General features: G+C 39.7%; 1 protein-coding gene across 3 annotated transcripts in view; it reads right to left on the bottom strand.

The window, feature by feature from the left end:
• The window catches only part of vps13a (vacuolar protein sorting 13 homolog A), a 40,545-nt gene that overhangs the window by 9,600 nt on the left and 11,540 nt on the right, over positions 1-19,405 (bottom strand). For 2 of the 3 annotated variants that reach the window (XM_067611248.1, XM_067611267.1), the window contains exons 25-58: positions 19,214-19,389; positions 18,689-18,845; positions 18,512-18,591; positions 18,329-18,388; positions 17,799-17,997; positions 17,429-17,545; positions 17,083-17,186; positions 16,584-16,751; positions 15,720-16,027; positions 15,418-15,565; positions 14,902-15,073; positions 14,525-14,649; positions 14,244-14,413; positions 12,928-13,184; positions 12,099-12,283; positions 11,822-11,965; positions 11,267-11,476; positions 10,911-11,054; positions 10,446-10,547; positions 10,196-10,348; positions 9,846-10,104; positions 9,351-9,511; positions 8,883-8,986; positions 8,420-8,732; positions 7,052-7,188; positions 5,862-6,156; positions 5,467-5,571; positions 5,138-5,284; positions 4,373-4,504; positions 4,066-4,199; positions 3,048-3,116; positions 1,628-1,760; positions 960-1,017; positions 351-522 (exon numbers count right to left, since the gene is read on the bottom strand). In XM_067611248.1, the coding sequence (XP_067467349.1) occupies positions 351-522; positions 960-1,017; positions 1,628-1,760; positions 3,048-3,116; positions 4,066-4,199; positions 4,373-4,504; positions 5,138-5,284; positions 5,467-5,571; positions 5,862-6,156; positions 7,052-7,188; positions 8,420-8,732; positions 8,883-8,986; positions 9,351-9,511; positions 9,846-10,104; positions 10,196-10,348; positions 10,446-10,547; positions 10,911-11,054; positions 11,267-11,476; positions 11,822-11,965; positions 12,099-12,283; positions 12,928-13,184; positions 14,244-14,413; positions 14,525-14,649; positions 14,902-15,073; positions 15,418-15,565; positions 15,720-16,027; positions 16,584-16,751; positions 17,083-17,186; positions 17,429-17,545; positions 17,799-17,997; positions 18,329-18,388; positions 18,512-18,591; positions 18,689-18,845; positions 19,214-19,389 (5,398 nt within the window). The remainder of the gene's footprint in view (positions 1-350; positions 523-959; positions 1,018-1,627; positions 1,761-3,047; positions 3,117-4,065; positions 4,200-4,372; positions 4,505-5,137; positions 5,285-5,466; positions 5,572-5,861; positions 6,157-7,051; positions 7,189-8,419; positions 8,733-8,882; positions 8,987-9,350; positions 9,512-9,845; positions 10,105-10,195; positions 10,349-10,445; positions 10,548-10,910; positions 11,055-11,266; positions 11,477-11,821; positions 11,966-12,098; positions 12,284-12,927; positions 13,185-14,243; positions 14,414-14,524; positions 14,650-14,901; positions 15,074-15,417; positions 15,566-15,719; positions 16,028-16,583; positions 16,752-17,082; positions 17,187-17,428; positions 17,546-17,798; positions 17,998-18,328; positions 18,389-18,511; positions 18,592-18,688; positions 18,846-19,213; positions 19,390-19,405) is intronic. The other variant, XM_067611258.1, reaches the window with a different exon arrangement.

Here is a 19,405-nt window from a genome sequence, read left to right as displayed (position 1 = left end):
CCTATGAAGAGAGGGGCCGGAAGTTTTCAGTTTTGAAAATCTAAACTATAAAGCGGTATGTTAACGTTAAATTCACCATTTATAAAACAAAAAGAACTTGAGAGTGAAAGAAGATCCCTCATTTGCATTTTTTTTTATTTTGGCTGACTATGATCACCTGCAGTTCTTTAAAAGTGGACACTTGTTGGATTTCACTTAATCTTATTATATTTTACTCAAGTTGCACTTACTTACTTTTACTACAAATGTCAATGTATTAAGCTGAACATGAACATGTGCCCTACAGGTCTGGGCCTGGCCAGGTTTTGAGCTTGTTATTCTGTGTCTACTGTATGTTGCTGGTTTTCTACCTTGTGATCCCAATGAAGGAGACCTCCTGGCTGCTGCTGTTGTTGACCAGAGACACGCCCATGTTCTGTAGCGACAGGATGATTTCCTGTTCAGCCAGCTGTGCCTTCTCACTCTCACACAACAGTTTGTAGATGCGATGCTCCTCAGTAAACAGCACAACACGCTGGAGCCCTTTGGATCAACATTAAACACAAAACATACCAAACTTAATTAATCCAAAAGGAATATTCTGGTTTTTCCCCTGCAGAGAGGACACAACACTGAGTCCCTGAAGCTGGTGGGGAGTCACTGATTCTTTATTTAATTAATCAAGGATGAACACAAGTTTTAACCAACAAACCAACAATAAATATGCCACCTTGTTGTCCACTTGTGCTATAAACTATGTTTTATGACATATAGCGAGGTCCATTTGAAATGATACTAAATTTGTAGGCAGTTGTAGTAATTGTGTTCTTAGTACATAACAACATTCATGCACTCTCAACAAACTAGCCATCGTAAAGTTCATTTTAAGTGAATATACAACTGCAAAGCATTTCAGATTGTATTTAAGGGATCTGAACATTTCATTTTGGACATTTCAATTCAAGCTCCTTTTACTTTACCTTCATAAAAGGAGATCACAAACAGCTTTCTCTCATTATTCATATCCTCACGCAGGTCCTAAATGTGCAAGAGCAGACAAACATGCAAACTGTTTAAACAAACATCGTAATATCTCATGTGAACAACTGTGTTCACATCCAAAACCCATGACCGTACACATCGCCACCACAACATTTACAATTTGGCATTTAGTAAACAATGGTGTCTCACTGCCACTGTAATACTGGCCTCACCTTGAACATATGTAAAAATATATTGAGTCACTGTCCTCCACAGTAATTTACTATAATGTAAGACCAAGAAAAGCAACACATTCTCACATTTGAGAAGATGGAGCCATCAAATGTTTGGTGTTTTTGCTTGAAAAAATTACTGAAACAATTGATCAATTATCAAAATTGTTGTTGATTTATTTTCTTTTGATTAACTAATCAATTAACCAAATAATTGCAGCTCTAGTGTGATGTCTACAAAGTCTCTTTTTAAAGTAATAAATATTTCTTTAATGCTGAAAGCAGACCGATTCCTGCTTTCTGCTGGAAAGAGACAAAGTCAGAGGCAGTTTAAGTTTTGAAGAGCTGAGAAGTTAAGGTGTCTATTGAGAAAAATGATAATTAATAAATATCCCTCCTCAACCACAGACATTGTTCTGGCTCAGATACGGTACCTCCTCACTCTTCAGCTTCCCACTGTAACTGCCACACTTCCAGCAAAGCTCTCGTGACCCAGTGGGTTCAGCCCAGGTGTAGTGCACGGCTTTCCCAGGCTCCAGCTCCTCCTGCTCCGTCGCCTTCTGAGAGCTGCACGCACATGAAACCCACCCAGACACAAACACACTGTATATATCAGTAACATAACATATAACCACTGAAAATCAAGAAAAAAAAATATTCCCTTGATTTGAGATGACAGGAAGCAAATAATGACAGACGGCGGTAAAACAGTGAAACAGAGGACAATATAACAGAGCCAAGCCACCAAGAATCTACTGTCATGACAACCATCCAATCCAAAGTACCTGTCTGACAATTCCCAGAAACGGACAGAAATATAGTATTACATGACAGTACAACAGCCAACATCCAAAAGTCCCCAGTACCTCTCCTTTAACTGAAGAGACAAGGTTTAAAAATGCATGTTCACACTGATGTTGATCTCGACTCGGACAACACAAAGCGGACAAGAAAAGGAACTGAGGAAAGAGAGGTAGTAGGGAAGCCATAATCTATGGATGGAGATGGAAAAATAAGAGAATACTAGTCAATGCAACAGAACTACTGGAAGAAGCAGGAGGTGTGATTCCACTGGCAGAATCCCATCCAGTCAGCGGCGTTCAAAACTAGTACTTCTATAAGTAAAGATGATTTGACACTTGATAGGAGACCAAAAGAACATAGTAATAAATGAGTAAATGGGTTTAGATGTCTAACCTGCTCCTCTGAATCTACTTCAGTGACTCTTAGACATTTTAGAACAGTGCAAATTTCCAGGATGGCAATCAAAAACCATGACTAGGGAATGTAGTAGGTATTTTATAAATATGTTGTTTAAGAGACAGCGAAGCATAGTGGCTCTCATTGTTTGAGTTTTGGGACAAACAATATGATGAAGTTCATGATATATACATTTACTGTACAAGAAATATCAAAAGTACAGTAATAATGTAATTTCAACATGGTAAAGGTGAGGAGCAGATTACACAAAAACAAACCAGAATCAGAACTGAAGCGGTCTTCTTCTACTTATCGTTACCTGCACTCTTGATCTGATCACACTCTGCATTCAGATGTAGCGTCACATTGAAGTGAATGTGACGTAAGCCCTTTAATGTTACACCAAATCCTCATTGAAGTGCTGCATCAATTGTTTGTTTCTGCCCTCTTGTCGGCTTCTTGATTTTATAAACAGTATTTGGATCTCTCTTAATCTTTGGAGGTGTTTAATGTTATACTTTAAATCATTTGGCACTCGTAGAAAGTGCAACACCAACATTGTTTTCTCCGCCCTCCCGTTCCCATTTAATTTCTGTCTTTCTTTTTCTGAGTTCAGAGTGTGTCAGAAGAGTTTCTCATTTCATATTTTTCTACCTTTCCTCCTCCTCTGAGAAGGAGAGGTCGAGCAGCTCATCAGCCACCCACGTGGAGTCTGTCCGGGCGCTGCATGACCCACAACACACAAACATAAACTGCTATCAGCAAAAAACAAACAATATTAGTTATTACCAACTAAACTGTTAAAAGGTTGCTGCAACAAGAGAAAAAGGTCATTCAACAAATATGAAAAATACATATCAATGAAATGCAAGTATGAATGTTGTGCATAAAACAGTCCTTACTGCGTTGGTAAAATTAAAAACTGCTGTTTCTTCATTCGGAAACAAAATTTGTTGAAAAGTAAATAAACAGAGATTGAAAATCAAATACAGAAGCTGAATAGACTGGAAGAAACAGTAATGGCACAACATAGAAAGCAAAACATCCTCTTTAGTTTTTCAGAGATTTTCTGTTTACACTTTATTGTGCCCTTTTTTAACTTAAGGCGAGTGTGGCACAACCACACCACGAAAACTTAAAAAAGCACATTTACAGACAACACTTGCACTAAAGAGACACTGTTATGTAATAAAATAAAGCTGTGGAAGTGTTACGGTATTGTAAAGAATGTTGTTATGCTGACACTGAAGATAACAGGCTCCAAGCAAACAGAGATGACTAAAACAGCTTGTTTAAGTACTAAAATAAGGAATGTGGAGCTACTTCATCCTCAGCCAGTACTTCAACTGTATTTGAATCATTTTCTCATCCACTCTCTGCCTCCTTCCTCTCTTCTGCATCTTAATCAGTTTATTTACTGAGCTCACACCATAAATTTATTCTTTCATTTTTGTGGTAGTTTAAGGACCCAATCTCTGTGTTACATGCTTGATGAGGTAATGATTACCATGATGACCTGCTTCACCCCCCTAATGTTTAATATCTAACTTCTGTCCTTTCTCCTCCCAGTCTGAGCCCACTTGGAAATGCATCCTACCCAGTAATTTAAACCTGCATGGCTCAAGATCATCTATTTACTTCCTCCCGAACTGTCCACGTTTTGTTCTCTCACCTCTGGTGGAACTGCAGAGTCTGGTCTTTGGTGTGGTTGATGATGAGGAAGGGGGCAGCTCCGTCGTGGTACTCAGAGAATCTGATTGTGGCTGAGTGGTCTGATAGGTTCACATCCACAATGATCCCACCTACCTGCAGAAGGAAACCAATAACAGTCTACATACTGGAATATATACGGGTTCCTTCAAGACATACCTGAATATCAACTATTACAGATGGAAAAGAGGTCTTTACATAGTACATGTTGTATGAAAAAAAGACTTAATATGCACAGATGACCATTATCACAGTGTGTAAGTACTTACAGAGTTGTCCAGGTGCAGCAATAAGCAGTTCTCTGGTCGTGTGAAGTCAATAATCCGAGGAGGCGATAAACAACCCTGTACCTTGATTTTGAGCCGCTTGGTGTCGTTCTCAGGCCAGAAAGGAATGGCTGACTAAATGTAGAATAATACAAGACCTTCAATAATATGGTGAGGGCTTCATCTCAAAATATTACAGAGAAAGTCATTCAGTACTTTAATAACCTAAACACCAGAAGGGTTTGTTAGAATTCAGCAACCAAAGGTCTTAGACAGTTTTGTTATTTCTGACAAATCACATAACAATAAGACTTTCACTGATTACATTTAAATAATTTTATAAATCTTCTCAGTCTTGTAGATTCATCTATGTACTGTAGATTTGAGATCAGTAGCATATCTTCACAATCCAATCATTTAATTTAAATCACAGATATTCTGTATATCTAACGTTTGCAAATTAATAATACCTTCAATATTAATAGAATTTGACAGCAGTGAAAGTGATGGAGAGCTTCAAACTGTACTGGCTGCACTTTGTACCTTATGACACCTATTTTCTAGGTCAGAGAAGATGACACATTATCACTGGTATCAGAATAACCTGCCTGCAAAACCCAAAGATCAGTTAAGTATATATTATCCATGTTGTGTCTGGTTAAGAGACCATGTGGTGGACGTTTTAGTGCCCAGACTTGGTGGCATTAAATGAAAAAACAAACAAAGAAAAAAAACACAGATGCAAACAATGCTGAACTTGGCTCTGACCTGTTCTGGCTCAGCCTCAGTCCAGTTGTCCTGCCCCTCCTCACAGATGTAAACACAGTGTTTGGTTCTGTTGACCAGCATGTAAAACGGCACAAAGGTAACGATGCGGGTCAGACTGAAACTGCTTGCGTCGATCTTCACACCGACCTGAAGTCAGACACACATCACACAATACCCAGCATGACGATTATGTACTTCTCCGATATCAAACCAAGTCTCACTGACAAGTAAAAGTCATTTAAATTCAATCCAAAACATCTGCTCTTTGAGCAAAGGTTTTGTGACTTTAAGTTTGTGTCTGAATGTCAGCATCAGTGACAAAATCTCACCAGGTAATCTTTGAATCGGCCTTTACATTTCACATCTCCATGGCTACCAACTGTGTCCAGGGAAAAGTCATCGGACAGTTCGCTGTCTGAGATCATTAGACGGACCTGAGGGATGAAAAGAATTAAATAATAATAACAAAGCAGTATTTCACTTTGACACAAGCAGGGCTATCTGTGACTTCAGTAATTCTTAATCAAATAGAGACGAGATTTGACTAACTGATTGGACGATTTAATTGAAAAATTGGTCTGATTATTTCTCCAGTATCTAGCCAGTGTCCCTCTGCAGTTAAATATGCTAATTCAGAAGGATTTCTTAAATACTAACGCTAAAGACCTGTGTATTCAGTTTTGAACATAACTAAACGTTTTTTGTAAGCTTTTACTTCCCTTACCTTATTGTTTTTCAAGAAGTAACGAGGTTTAAAGGAGAAGAGCAGCGGCATGTCGTAGTCCAGTGGGTGTTTGCGGTGGATATCGTCAGCCTTGTACTGCAGCAACCTGCCCGTTTTATTCATCATCCAATACGGTGAGTGGATAGCAACCACTGTCTGTCCCAGGTCATATTTAACATGCACTGCTATGTCCAACTCTTCCCTCTTCCTCTCTGGCCCTTCACCATCATCCTCTTCATTCTCTCCGAGAGACTGGAACACAATGAAGGTGATCTCCTCCTGTTCACTGCGGAGACTGTATGACGGGATAAAATATACAATGAGAATGTAAATGTAAAGGTAAAGAAAGACCAAAGGATTGTCTTATCATTTTAATGTGCAGAGATGTATGAGGATGATCATTAATTCTCTCCTTTGCTAATGTGGGCATTAGGAGGCCCACACTCCTCACTTTCCATCCTGGCTTAGGCCCAAATAAGGTATCATTCTGTGTCTTGCAGTAGGACATGTTGAGGGGTCGAAGGCCACATATGGCTTGAGGCTCTTCCTTGATTTGTGTCTTTAGGTAACGTGGCTCTTAGTTAACATACATGTGCATGTAAATGTATCTCGTGGCTGTTTGCCATTGGCTGTAATCCATAAATTTGTATGATTTGACCAATCACAGATCATTTCTTTGTGCCCTCTCCAACTATAATAGAATAGGGTTTGCTTTTTGCTCGCTGAGACGAACTGATGCAAATCTTTTTGTGCGTTCTGTCTCCTTATTGTACAATAATATTTTTTTAATCTTCAACCCAGCATTGTTTTGTGTAGATTTTCATATATGTGTTTAGTGTAGTGTCTTCAGACAATTTCCACATGATTAATTAATATGTGTCTTCTCTTCTGTTGCAGGTTTAAAAACACACTTTCAGGGAAGGAATTCCTTTTTATTTGTTCCTATAAATGAAAATTTGGTGATCTGGACTGGAGTTTTAATATTTCAACTGTTGCACTGATATTAAGTCACTCAGGACATAAAAGCTGAATAGCTTCATAGCTGAGGGTGTAAAATGTAACAGAATATCAGAGTAAATTAATCAAATGTATGAGCATTATTACTCTTTATGTAAACAATGACTAATATACTCTAAATATATAGACTACATGGACACAGCAAAATAGTCCCAATATATAAGCAGTCTGACCTGTATTTAGAAGACCAATCCTGAGACAAGTAGTCAAGTAGGCGGAGATCGAGCGTTGACTGATTGATGACTGCAGTGTGAAGCTGGGCAGAGTGGCCTGGGTTCAGAGTGGCTTCAGGGGCAGAGGCTCCACTGTCCTGTTGACCAGAAAAGTTAGACAAAAACAGTCAAACCATAGTATCAGATTTAAGCATGATCTTTGACTTGCCAAAAAAATTTTAAAAAATAGATAAATAAACCTTCACATTGTTTGGAGCGTCTTGTAACACATGGTTATATAGTGACTAATCCAAGAGTAATATCTGCTGTACTGATATTAATGATGAGGACCATACAGTGTCTGTGCACCCTTTAACGGTAAATTTTGTGCGTCTTAACTGAAAATTGCATGCCTGTTGCTGTTGACAAGTGTAGCATATTTTTAAACCAAATTTCTGGCTTCCAGGCTGAACTCAACTCTTAATTTAACAAGACTAAGAGTCTACAGCCATGCCGTGGTGCTGTGCTTCGGTACGGCAGTACTTTGAGCTAAAATGCTAACATGCCCACAAACATATAGGGCCCTATCTTACGCGTGGTGCAAAGTGGCGTCAAGCACAGCGCAAGTGTCTTTGCTATTTTAAAACCGATGCATGTGTCATTTTCCGGTCTAGCACCCACGTGCTAGACGGGAAAATGTTAGAAGGTGCTAGAAGGTGCAAGCCCACTTGGCTCTTGAAAGGAATGGGAGATGACACTGTGATTGGTTTATTGCATGTTACGCTGAAAACACACCCATGATTAATTAGGAGACTATGGACAACCCCTTTGAACCATGCGCCTGGGGCATCAACCATTTTTCGAATAGCAAAAGTGGATTTGGACACACCCTCAATGCAACTGTGCCATGCACCTCAGACTGTGTGCTTAAGATCGTTAAAATAGGGCCCATAATGTTTACCTTGCTAATTAGCACTAAACACAAAGTACCATTGAGGCTTTAGCTTTGCAGGTATTTGGTTATGAAACAAGGAATAGGACAAATTGAATGATGGTGTGAGATGAAAAGTCACAAAAGTTATTAGAGTTCATCCTCTGGGGACAATATGTGCAGCAAATTTCACAGCAGTCCATCAAATAGTAGCTGAGATATTTCAGTAACAACCAAAAATGTCAATCTGTTGGTGGCGCTACAAGAAAAGTCATGAGATCAACAGATACATCTGCCTGTGTGGGATAAAATTAATCTAAAAACCCATTGTACATTTTGGAAATGTTCAGTGATGATTTAAAGTGCGACCATATTCTTTTTCGTGAGCATGATACAGTCCTTTTCAATCTACAATGGACCATCTACGGTTTCTTAGCTGACTACCAGTCAGGTCGTACCTTTAGTTCGTAGGCAATGGGGTAAGGCAGCAGGTTGCGTAGCAGGATGGAAGGCCACAGGTGAAGCACAAAGGGCACATCAAAGTGTTCCCCCACACCCCCAGTGTGTTTGAACGTCACAGCATCCTTCAGTGGCACAATGTTGACCGTCAGCACACCACCGTGCTCTCCACGGCGACGGCAGGTCTGCTGGAGGCGTGCCTCAGGCTGCAGGTTGCTGACGTCTTCGTAACTAAAGCCCTCTGAGCAATCAAACTGCTCATCCTGATCATCAGCATCTTCCTCTGTTACTGGCTGAATGCTCAGCTCAGACCTGAAGGGGCAGAAGAGAAGGAATGTGGGTGAAAGAGTGACAGCAAAGACAGACCGTGATTAAGAGACAGAGAGAGAAAAAAGGAGACAAAGAAGAGTGTATGAAGACGAGTGCATAGACGATCAGGCTTGTTCATGTATTTGCACTCACCTGTATGAGTCCAGAGGCACACATAACTCCTCATTAGGGAGAGCAGTACCCAAACATGTTGATCCCTCAAAAACTTTGAATGGGATTGAGAAATGATTGATGATCTGCATGAAAAGAGGGGGAAAAAAATCATTTTTTTTAAATTTCAAGTGGATCAGTTATCATATTCTGTTTTAAACTAGTTGGAGACTGGTGCATTATGAAAAGAGGAACATTTCTTTCAGTGATTTTGGTATAATCAGGAAAAGCATGTCTTGATAATAATAATAATAATAAACTTTAATGGGTAAGTCTTGATATACAGTCGATGCAGCCTTTTAAAGGAACCGCTTGTCTAATTGATATTACTACATCTTTAATTAGCTTAAAAGATAAAGACTTGACTGTCCCATGTACAACCCTGCATAATTTTAACAGACAGGATAAACAGAAAATGACTTAACATGTAAAGTATGATCAGCGATATACCTGGAAAGGAGAACGGATCTTGATGTACTTGCTGCCCTCCACAGAGTAAATCTGACAGACCAGGAAACGAGTGACTCCCGAGTCTTTGTGCATTACACTGTACATTCCCCTGCCCACCTTGATCAGGGGGATCACACTGGCTGGGGTGTGGCCCACCGGAGCTGGAGAGAATAGAGGAAATAAGATCAGCCCATACAGTATGTGTTTGGCTTCAGGGTTTACACAATTTTCTTACATTAGAAAAGAGAGAGAGGGGTGTATACAAAGTAAAGTAGGACTGATTGGGTCTGAATGGAATAGCATTCAATTTGCTTGAGAGAACAGAATGCAAATTAATTGTTGGGTAAGTCTTGATAAAATCCAGTGTAGGCTTTGTGTTTAACTAGAATGTGTTGGCAGTAAATGTAGTTGCCGATGCTGAAACAACTAATGATTGAATTTTGTATGTGCATACTGCATACAGCATACTGTAATTGTTTATCAAGTGTAACTTACTAGGCTGTATGTAGAAGTCCTTTCCACTCAAGGAGGTCATAGCTGAGAACTGGTCGGAGTCTGTTGTGGTTGAATAGTCCATCCCGAGGGTTTCCCCATCCTGCAGCTCCACTGTGCGGTTGGTGCTCTGCTGGCCAATGGGACAAAACATCTCACTGTAACGGACGAATACTGGCAGGCCCAGGCGGTTTTTCACCACAAAAGGAGCTTGATCCTTCTGAAAGCACTCAGCTGTCTGTTTGGCAGCCTCAGCAAATGCCTGCGGAAGGACAAGAATATGAACATTAATGATAAACATCCACCCATCCTTGGACAGTTTCCTGTTAATGTGATGACAGCCCTTTTCTTACCGTGCCCAGATTACTAAGCATGGCCAGTCCACATTTGGAGAGCGTGATGTTGAGCTGGTCCTTACTGCTGATGACAATGACAGTCTTGTAGTCTGGGATATTGTAATCAACTTCATCTGCACAAATTGTGTGCTTCACTGGCTTCTTCTTCATCTGGTTGCGGGAGAGTAGAAAGTCAGAAACACTGTATGTATGCGTGCATGTGTGAGTATAAATATGCGTGCGTGTGCACATGTATGTGTATGAGTACCTTCAGTTTCAGTGTCCAGGGTCTGAAACCATCTCTTGTCTCATCCTCTAAGGGCTCCAGCAGTGGCTCCCACACTCCCATCATCTCATTGTAATAATGAAGCTAAACATAAACATAAAAAAAAAAAAAAACCAAACAAAACTTCAACAGCCAGCAGGAGCACTAATTCTAGACATAAACAGCTGAAATATGTCTGACCTTGTAGTAAGTTACCATAAACGTCTTAATTATGTCAAAATCTTAGTTAAATCTTAAAAATGTGTCTATAATTCATATTATAATGGAACAACTGATACCAAAGGCACGGAAAAAAATCTGGAAAAATAAATCTAAGTCAAAACATTTCTTTATATTGTAGTGAAAGGTTAAATTTAGGATTAGGACATGGTTCTGGAGTTTAGGATAAAGTTTAGGGAATAAATGTGATACATCAGCCATACACACGTCTGTGCTTGTGTGCGTTACCTCTAAGTTGAGCTCGCTGTGTAAGTTAATGAGTGTGGACCAGTTTTTGACGTTTCCATGGAAGGAGGACTTAGCCAGAAGCATGGGGACTGTACGGTGTCCCACTCCAGCCTCCAGAGTCAGACAGATCGATTTGATGGTCACCTGCAAGGATGGACAGTCCATGAAATACCCCGTTCTTATAAATTAAATAAATTAAGCTGAAATAACTTATTTTGTACACAGAATAAAATACTACTGCAAATTAGATCAAGGGTTTGTGATACTGAAACATACTAAAATAAAAACTGCAAAAAAATGTAAACAACCAGTTCACTGGCTGTATTATGTCATGCAATCAGCCTACTGCGAAATACCTGTAACGACTCTCCCTGCGGTATCAGTGGGACCAGTGACTTTGTGTCTTCATCCCCTTCCTCCTCTAGGAACCAGAGTTTGAGCTCCTTCCAGCCCCGTTTCTCCCACATGTCCACGGGAACGGGACTTTCTAGTTCCTCTGGAGTTTCTGCTGTGGGGGTCAGTGCAGACTGGATTGTGATGACTGTGTTGATGATGATTGGAGATACCTGGACAGAGAGTCAGACAGTAAAGACATAAAGCTGTTTTATACCAATTCCATTGTTAACAGTGAAATTTCAATGTCTAATTATATACATATTGAACTTTCTTTACCTCAAGAGATGAGATAATGTGTTGCCTAACTGTAACAATTATTAGAAAATATGCCTCTTTTAACATCATTATGCTTATCCTTAAACTATATTGACCAGTCAGACAACTACTACAGGAAAGGGACACTTGAAGGGTATCATAATTATCAATTTTGATGAAACAACTTTTTTAACACTTTAATTTGAATGATATGCATTTCCTGAATTTAATTTCCTGCGTAACAATCATGAAGCACTTACCTTCAGTGTCAGAGCATGGATGGACACCTCCATAGCCTGAGGGGAGGTTGGAGACTGCCTACTGTGGAAGAACACCTGACACGGCTGTAGCACTGTGGTCACATTGTTTTTCCTCTTCTCTCTCAAGAAGGGACACGCCACTACCTACAGCAACAACAACAGGCATCCAGATGAACTTTTTATACGTGTTGTTCTTAAATGCTGTGACATGTTAATTATTTTATTCTTTCAAAATAATCTACTTTTTCAGGGATACATTAAGACAAAAAAATGCAACCTTGAGGTCCTTGATACTAGCAGTCATCTGTGATCCCTCTGCATCACTTTTCATTACTAGTTCACACTGTGTGGTCATCACCAGGGCTGGGGCGTCGGCACGCGTCAAGTCAGCCACAAAGACAATCTCTGGATTTCGCACCACAACATTCATCTCTGTCTTTGATACAATAGCCGGAGCTGCAGCTGAGAGCGACAAGAGAGAAAAAGAGGAAAACATCAGTCCAGGGAGTAAGACAACAGGGTACACTTGATGTCAGATTAATTAAATTCATCCTTAACTTAACTCACACTTATGAACCATATTTTATTGATCTGTTTGTATATCCCATTATGTTGTTGTAGACACAAACTGCACCTGTACACCACATACCGTACCATTTTTTGAATATAAAGGTTCTATTCCATTCTTCCTGACCGCCAAAGTCGGTAAGTGATACCTGGATATGCATTGCGTGCATGCGCAGGAGGTCGAGGCATAACATCGACAGAGTCACACATGGGACCTGGGTGAAGCAAGCAACCTGATAAAGGGGCCTGGCACCTAGCAGTCATCTCCTTTTCATCTTCACATCTAACTGCACAGTGTATGTCGTTAGCATTAGCTAGCATCACTGCTTACTGCCTATGCCATTATGTCTCAACCTTCTGCACACGTGAACAATGCATATCCAGGTAGTACATACCGTCTCTGGTGGTTGTCCAGAATTCATAGAACTTTAGATACATTTGTAACTCATTAAAATTATGCCGCACATTAACAATAAAAAAAACAAGTTTCAGTTTGTTGAACTCAGCTAACTACATCAAAACCAATACTTTTAACTCACCGGACTCTTTAGATGTGACAGAGGAGTTAATGTTCTTTTTTTCTCCTGATCCAGTACTGCTCTTGGGTTGTGGAACTTGAGTGAAGCCCTGCTGGGTGGCCTTGAGAAAGATATCTGCCACAGTGAGCAGAAACTCCATGCTGGCACACAGGTACACATCCTGCACCACTGTGTTCAAAGTGGTGCCATCACGGCCCTGACGGTACTCGACTTCCACCATCATGTTCTGTTCTGCACCAGGACGCATGGCCATCATCCTGGGGAGGACAGTGCATGGGTTGGGGGGGGGTTAAAGAGATCAATGAGAGAAATTCAAAAGACAGGCCAAAGTAAGAGTTAATGCTGGATTCACAGCGGTTACAAATAAACACGCCCACACCGCTGCAACACCTGATTTGGTCTGAATACAGCGTCACAAGTGTCACAGACAGTAGGAGAAAAGGAAGGACATCTAAGATAGTGAATCTCATTCTCTCACATTTTACTGGTCAACAGAACAAAAGAGAAACAAATGCAACTCAGCTGAAAACATCTATTATTTGTCAACCACCATTCAGACACATTATATGTAATTTGTCTGCAATTACACTTTCAGACATGATTATTATGTACAGTATTACAAGATTGCAGAACTCGTCCTATTTTCTTAAAGAACCCATGTGTAGGTTTAGTGGCATCTAGTGGTGAGGTTGCAGATTGCATCCAAATGAATACCCCTCCCTTCACCCTCCCCTCCAAGCATGTAGGAGAACCTATGGTGGCCGCGAAACGCGTGAAAAATGTGAAAGGCCCTCTCTAGAGCCAGTGTTTGGTTTGTCCGTTCTGGGCTACCTACTCCGTATGTAGACACAATGATTTTTATTTTCAGGTGATTATACACTAATTAAAACATACTTATGAATATTATACTCCATTTCTGCAAAGTCCGTTCTGCTAGATGCCACTAAATTCTACACACTGCACCTTTAAGTGATCTTTTTCTACCAGTTTTCTGCTCTTGTCCTGTCAGTACAGTAAGACTGACATGACTTATAGTAGGATCACACTCACTTTGTTGTAATGGCAATAAAGTTAACTCAACTCAGCTTAACTCAACTAACTGCATTACAAAAGTCACAACATCATCTGAGAACAGACAATGACAACATCAATCAAGTTGGCATATGTTGTTGGCATGAATTTTAACAAAATATTTTATTTTCAGCTTGGAGTGTGGGTATTTTTCATGATACTGTATGATATGCAAGTGTGCAAAACACAAATCTCTGCAAAGACAATGTATGTATGTATACTGTATGTGTGTGTGTGCCCAGTACCTCGGGGTGACCATCTTGATTTTGGGTCTTTTGTCATCTAAAAGACAGGTAGCCAGTTGGACTGAGGCCCACATGGAGCTGTCGGAGAACATCTTGACAGAGGTGGAGATCGTGCCCAGCATAAACTCTGCCAGCTTCAGCTGCTCATCATGTGAGTCCAACATCTGTATCTAGAGAACGACAAGTACACTGTGTTAGCTAACCAGGACTCATAAAATAAGGATGGACTGGCCTTATTTTATATACTCATCATTTGTGCTTGGTGTGTTTGTGTGCATTACCTCATTCCCATTAGGGCTGTACAGGACCAGCGTCATGGAGTCGAACTTGAACTCTAATTTGAGTGTGGTCTTCAATTTGCTGTTCTTCTGGGTTTCCACAACAGCTGCTATCACCACCGTGTTACCTACAAAGCATATGTTTAAATGTTTAATGGTTTTTGGTTCCAATGGTCTAAAATATTTCCAGTCACGGAAAACAAATTTGTATATTTCCTAAACCTTCTAGGAGTTTCATGGCTGTGGAAAAGTTGTAGATCCTTAATCTTAACCTATTGTACTTAATTGAAATTGCCCAGTTTTAGGACTGACTCACTTGCCCACTAAGTTTTTATTTAATATATCTATAAGACTACAGTATAAAAAGTCTCCCTCCTTACTGCTGGCTGGTCCAGTGGTCCCAGAGCCCTGGGACTCTTTGTTGGATACACAGTCAGAGGAGGGGTCTGTGGTGGATGGAGGAGCTGGAGGGGGAACGGCATCAGACTTCTCTGATAGGTTTTCACTCAGAGTCCTCAAGACCACTGTCATATCATCCTGGCTGAGGAGCAGCTGTTGGGAACAGACAAAAGATATGACAATACTGAGCACTTCTTGATTTAGATTCACCCCCAAACCTAATCTTGGAATCCAATGTCAAAGCAGACAAAAAGGCACACAAAGAGACGGATCGTAGAAGAAAAATGAGCTTTTCTAGGTATTAATAAAATTTTAATATATCCTAATCTGTACACATGTTTATTATTAATCCAATAGGAGTCATTAAACAATCTTCAGACTAAATGAAAAAGAGATGAAGTGACATAAAATGCTCAAACGAAAAAAATTGCTTATTAAAACCACCGCACTTGCAGTAAATCATTCTCCTCCTCATGCTACCATAAATCACAACTTACACTCATGGGCTTAAGATGAGCAGTGATCTCTATGTCAGGTTTGCTGTGGTACCAGTTGGATGATAGATTTCTCTGGATTTCCAAGTCAAGGCTGACTGGCATCAACAGTTGGGTCTCTCCCTGAAATCTTTCATTTATGTATGTGGTTCTGTGGATGGCAACAACACAATAATTATTAGCAAAGTTACTGAGACATATCTGATTACGGTTACTTTCATTTAGTCAAAATACATTTCAGCATGTTAACATTTAATCACAGTTCACTTTTTAATCATAAATCATACAGAAGGCTGGAAACTGACCTGTACATCTTGAGATCAGTCAATCTCACTGTCATTATATCCACAACAGGCGGGATCTTCGCGTCACCTTTAAAGGGCTGCTTAGCAAAACAGTTCTTAACAGACAGTAAGCCGAGATCAGCTACAATGACATTGGTGGAAGAGGATGACTGGGGGAGGAAGATGACAGGCGCATTGAAGTGCACGTTCAGAGCAATCCGTGTGCTCCGCTCTGCCAGTTCCTTCACACCTGACGCTGCCTTTTCTGCAGCCTGGACTGTCACCTCAGCCAGGGCCTCTTTAGCCTCCTGGAAGTTATTGATAAATGCCTGGCAGGAAGAAAGAAAAACAGAGAAAAAGAGAGAGAAATGATAAGCAGTTGGGATGAGAGGGCAACAAAAAAAAAAAGAGTATGTAAAACAACCCTAGAAAGCTGTAAGTGAATGAGTAAGATACTTATCAGTTAAAGACATGATAAACAATCACAAAAAGTCTGTGGATCTTATAGTAAATGACATATATGATCTATTTTAATGTAGTCATTACCACTCAAACTCTGGATTAGAACAAGCAATAATACCAGCATTAACACTAGGACTTTGAAGAACTGATCTTCTCTCTCATTCTCTCTCAATAACGTTAATATTTAAAAGAAAATTAAAGTTTATCATACGTCATGCTAATTTTTTTAAATATTGATTTTATCATTGCCTTATAAAATAAATTGAAATGCTGACATATTCATGAAATACAAATTCTGCCTAATGAGACTGATACACATATATACATGTTGGGTTTCACCATGATAATCCCCACAGGTGAGCACAAGGGGAAAATACAAACTGTTAAAACTCTTGGATTATGACGAAGATGTGTGATTCTTACCAGTATGGAGGAGACAAACTTGTTGAGAAAGATGACCTGGATGCATCCAACAGTCAGTGTGACCGCAGTGTCAACTTTAGACATGTCCAGATAGGCGTCTCCTTCTGTTGCATCTGTGTAGTTCACCATGCGGAAGGCAAACACCTCCTTATCTGCTATAGACACAGCCTAAGAAATGAATGAGAGACAATAAGGCACAATTAAAGTGAAGAGAGCGACACTTTTCTTTATCAAAAGTTTGTCTGACTTTGTTAAAAGTTTGTCTGAATACATTTAGTATGAAGGAGCAAAAGTCAGCATCACCAGCATCATCATCAGCTACTATTCTTGCCAACATGGCAAATGCCAAAAACACAAGTAGTTAAAACACAGGAAGAATATAGTATTAAATATATAAAATATTATTATTTTCAGAACAAAAAGCCAAGTTAAGAGGAGACCGGTAATGCAATAAGCTAAATTAGTGTAGATTCTTTATGTGCTTGATGACGGACTTTACCTTCTTGTAAAAAGCGTCTTTGTCACAGTCGAGGATCACGATATTCTTCAAGTTGGCCAGAACCTCCATGTTCTTCTTCCTCATCAGAACCTCAGAAACCAGACCTGGAAAGTTGAGAAAGTTAGACAAAGAGAAAGCACTTCCAATATAATTGCATATTTGCCAAGTGTGACACATGGGGGAACAAATCAGAAAAGTTGTGTCATAAGACAATAAAAGGCTTGTTGTGGTGACACAGTGAACATGCAAAACCATTTACGACAAGACAAGGAATTCGCAAAAAATGAATATCAGCTGAAATAGACAGGAACTTCTGCCTAATGGAGATGTTGCAAGGCTTCCATACCTTCAATACTGATCTCAGAAATCCTGACTTTCTCTCCTCGAATGAAAACCTTCAGACAGCGGAGATCAGCTCTGATATGCAGATTCACAATGTCTGCAAACTTTGAACTCTTTGAAGCTGTGAAACAAAGTGAAAAGAGAGGAAAAGGGATTAATAAGGATGAAGGAACGATGGCTCTGGAATGTGAAATTTAATGTAGTGTTTTATCATTGATTAATTACAAACATAATTTATCATTTGATATTAATGGAATAAGCCAAATCTAAATTATGAATCATCAAAAAGTACACACTAGCTATCAACTGATCTTACTAATACGGTATATAAATTAAATTACAAAATGTGAGGTAACAGCAGGGTATAACAATACTTTTTTTCTTGGCTACAGTAGTTTCCTCCTTCTTCTCCCCCTCCCTCTCCCCCTCTCCCTCATCTTCCTCAGGGATGGTGGGGAGCTCCTCCTGCACTCCCTCCTTCTTAGCGGATGGAGGGAGGAGGTTGCTGAGGAAGTTCATGGTGTTTAGGAGAGCCTCCGTATGGAGATGAACGTCCAGGGATGAGAAGGTCACCTGATGGGAAAATATTAAATGTTCATGTTAAAAAATGAAGTGGAGTGGCATAATAAAAATGAATCTTTTCTTTTTTGCATTAAGCACAATTATCCTTATATTTATACATATTAATTATTTGACAGAATCAAGAGAATAAAGTTTGCTTTTAAATATGTAATTTTCATTATCCTCCAGCATTGAGGTCGCACATCATCAGAATACAAAATGTGACACGAAAGTGAAACCTGCATGAACATGCTATAAATTTTCTTAACTGTTATACCCCAGCAGAAAAGAATAACATTGAAGCATCTAGATTTTAATCACTAGTTAGTTGCATTTGTCTCACCTTGATGAGCTGCTCTGTATTGTTGTGTAGAGTCTTAAACTCGGGGCCGTTCTTGTCAGCCTAGAAGAAACACACAATCCTCAATGAGAGAGCCATTTACCACCATTTGGAAAATAATCATTCAGGATACTGTTAATTTGTGGAATTACTATCTATTATGTTAATGTATAATATCACATGTACTTTAATATACTCCAGGGTGAGCAGGTCAACCTCCGTGTTGTCTAGAGTGGTGATCAGCTGCACCTGCTTCTCTTCAGAATCTACACAAGGAAATAAATGAAACATGACAAATCTCGCCTGTAATTAATTCACAAATGTCTCCTTAACTGGCTGAAGTAAAAGGTGACAACTACTGACCCATGTATTCAGGACACTTGAGGCAGATCTCTTTAAGGTAGGTGTTCGATGTCATGTCAAAGGTGTGCAGTTTGAGCTCGGTGCCCAGACCCTCTATGTCCAAATGGAGCACTGTGACCTCCTGACCTCCGGACAGACGACACAACTGAACAGAAAACTAGATGGACAAAGAGGACATAGAGGAGGAGAACATTTAGAGAGACAACGGAAAAGTAGGTAAGAATAATAGGGGTCATAGAAGTAGGGGAGGAGGAAGAATAAAAGTAAAGAACGTGTGAAAAGATGGGAGTATGAGGCAAAGAAGAAAAAAAGGAGAATTAGATGTCAAACAGAAATAACTGGACAGATGAATAAACAGGTTAACTAAAAACATGTTTCCACAGATGTTGCTGTGCAGATAATAAAGTGAAATTTGGGGGTTTGGATCGATATCAGATTTAATCAGATTGTGCATTTGACAAGTGCAGAAGTAAATGCTTGTGAAAAAATTGAAAGAAAATTGAAAGCTATTAGATTTCTTTGTACCTCGCTGATTTCAAACTTCATGATGAAGTCAGTCATGTTCTTCTGAGGGTCTTCCTTGATCAGACTTCTTCTTTTGTGCAAGTCTGCATAGCGCAGCGGCATGGGATTGTCTGGGAAGAATGCTTTATCACCGATTGGAGAGCTGGGAGCATCGTAGAATAAATCTTCCTCTGACCCTGAGGGGTTGCAGAC

Source organism: Thunnus thynnus, chromosome 2 (genome assembly GCF_963924715.1).
Source record: "Thunnus thynnus chromosome 2, fThuThy2.1, whole genome shotgun sequence".
NCBI lineage: Eukaryota > Metazoa > Chordata > Actinopteri > Scombriformes > Scombridae > Thunnus > Thunnus thynnus.
Note: the sequence above shows the minus strand (reverse complement) of the source record. Positions and strands in the feature narration are given on the sequence as shown.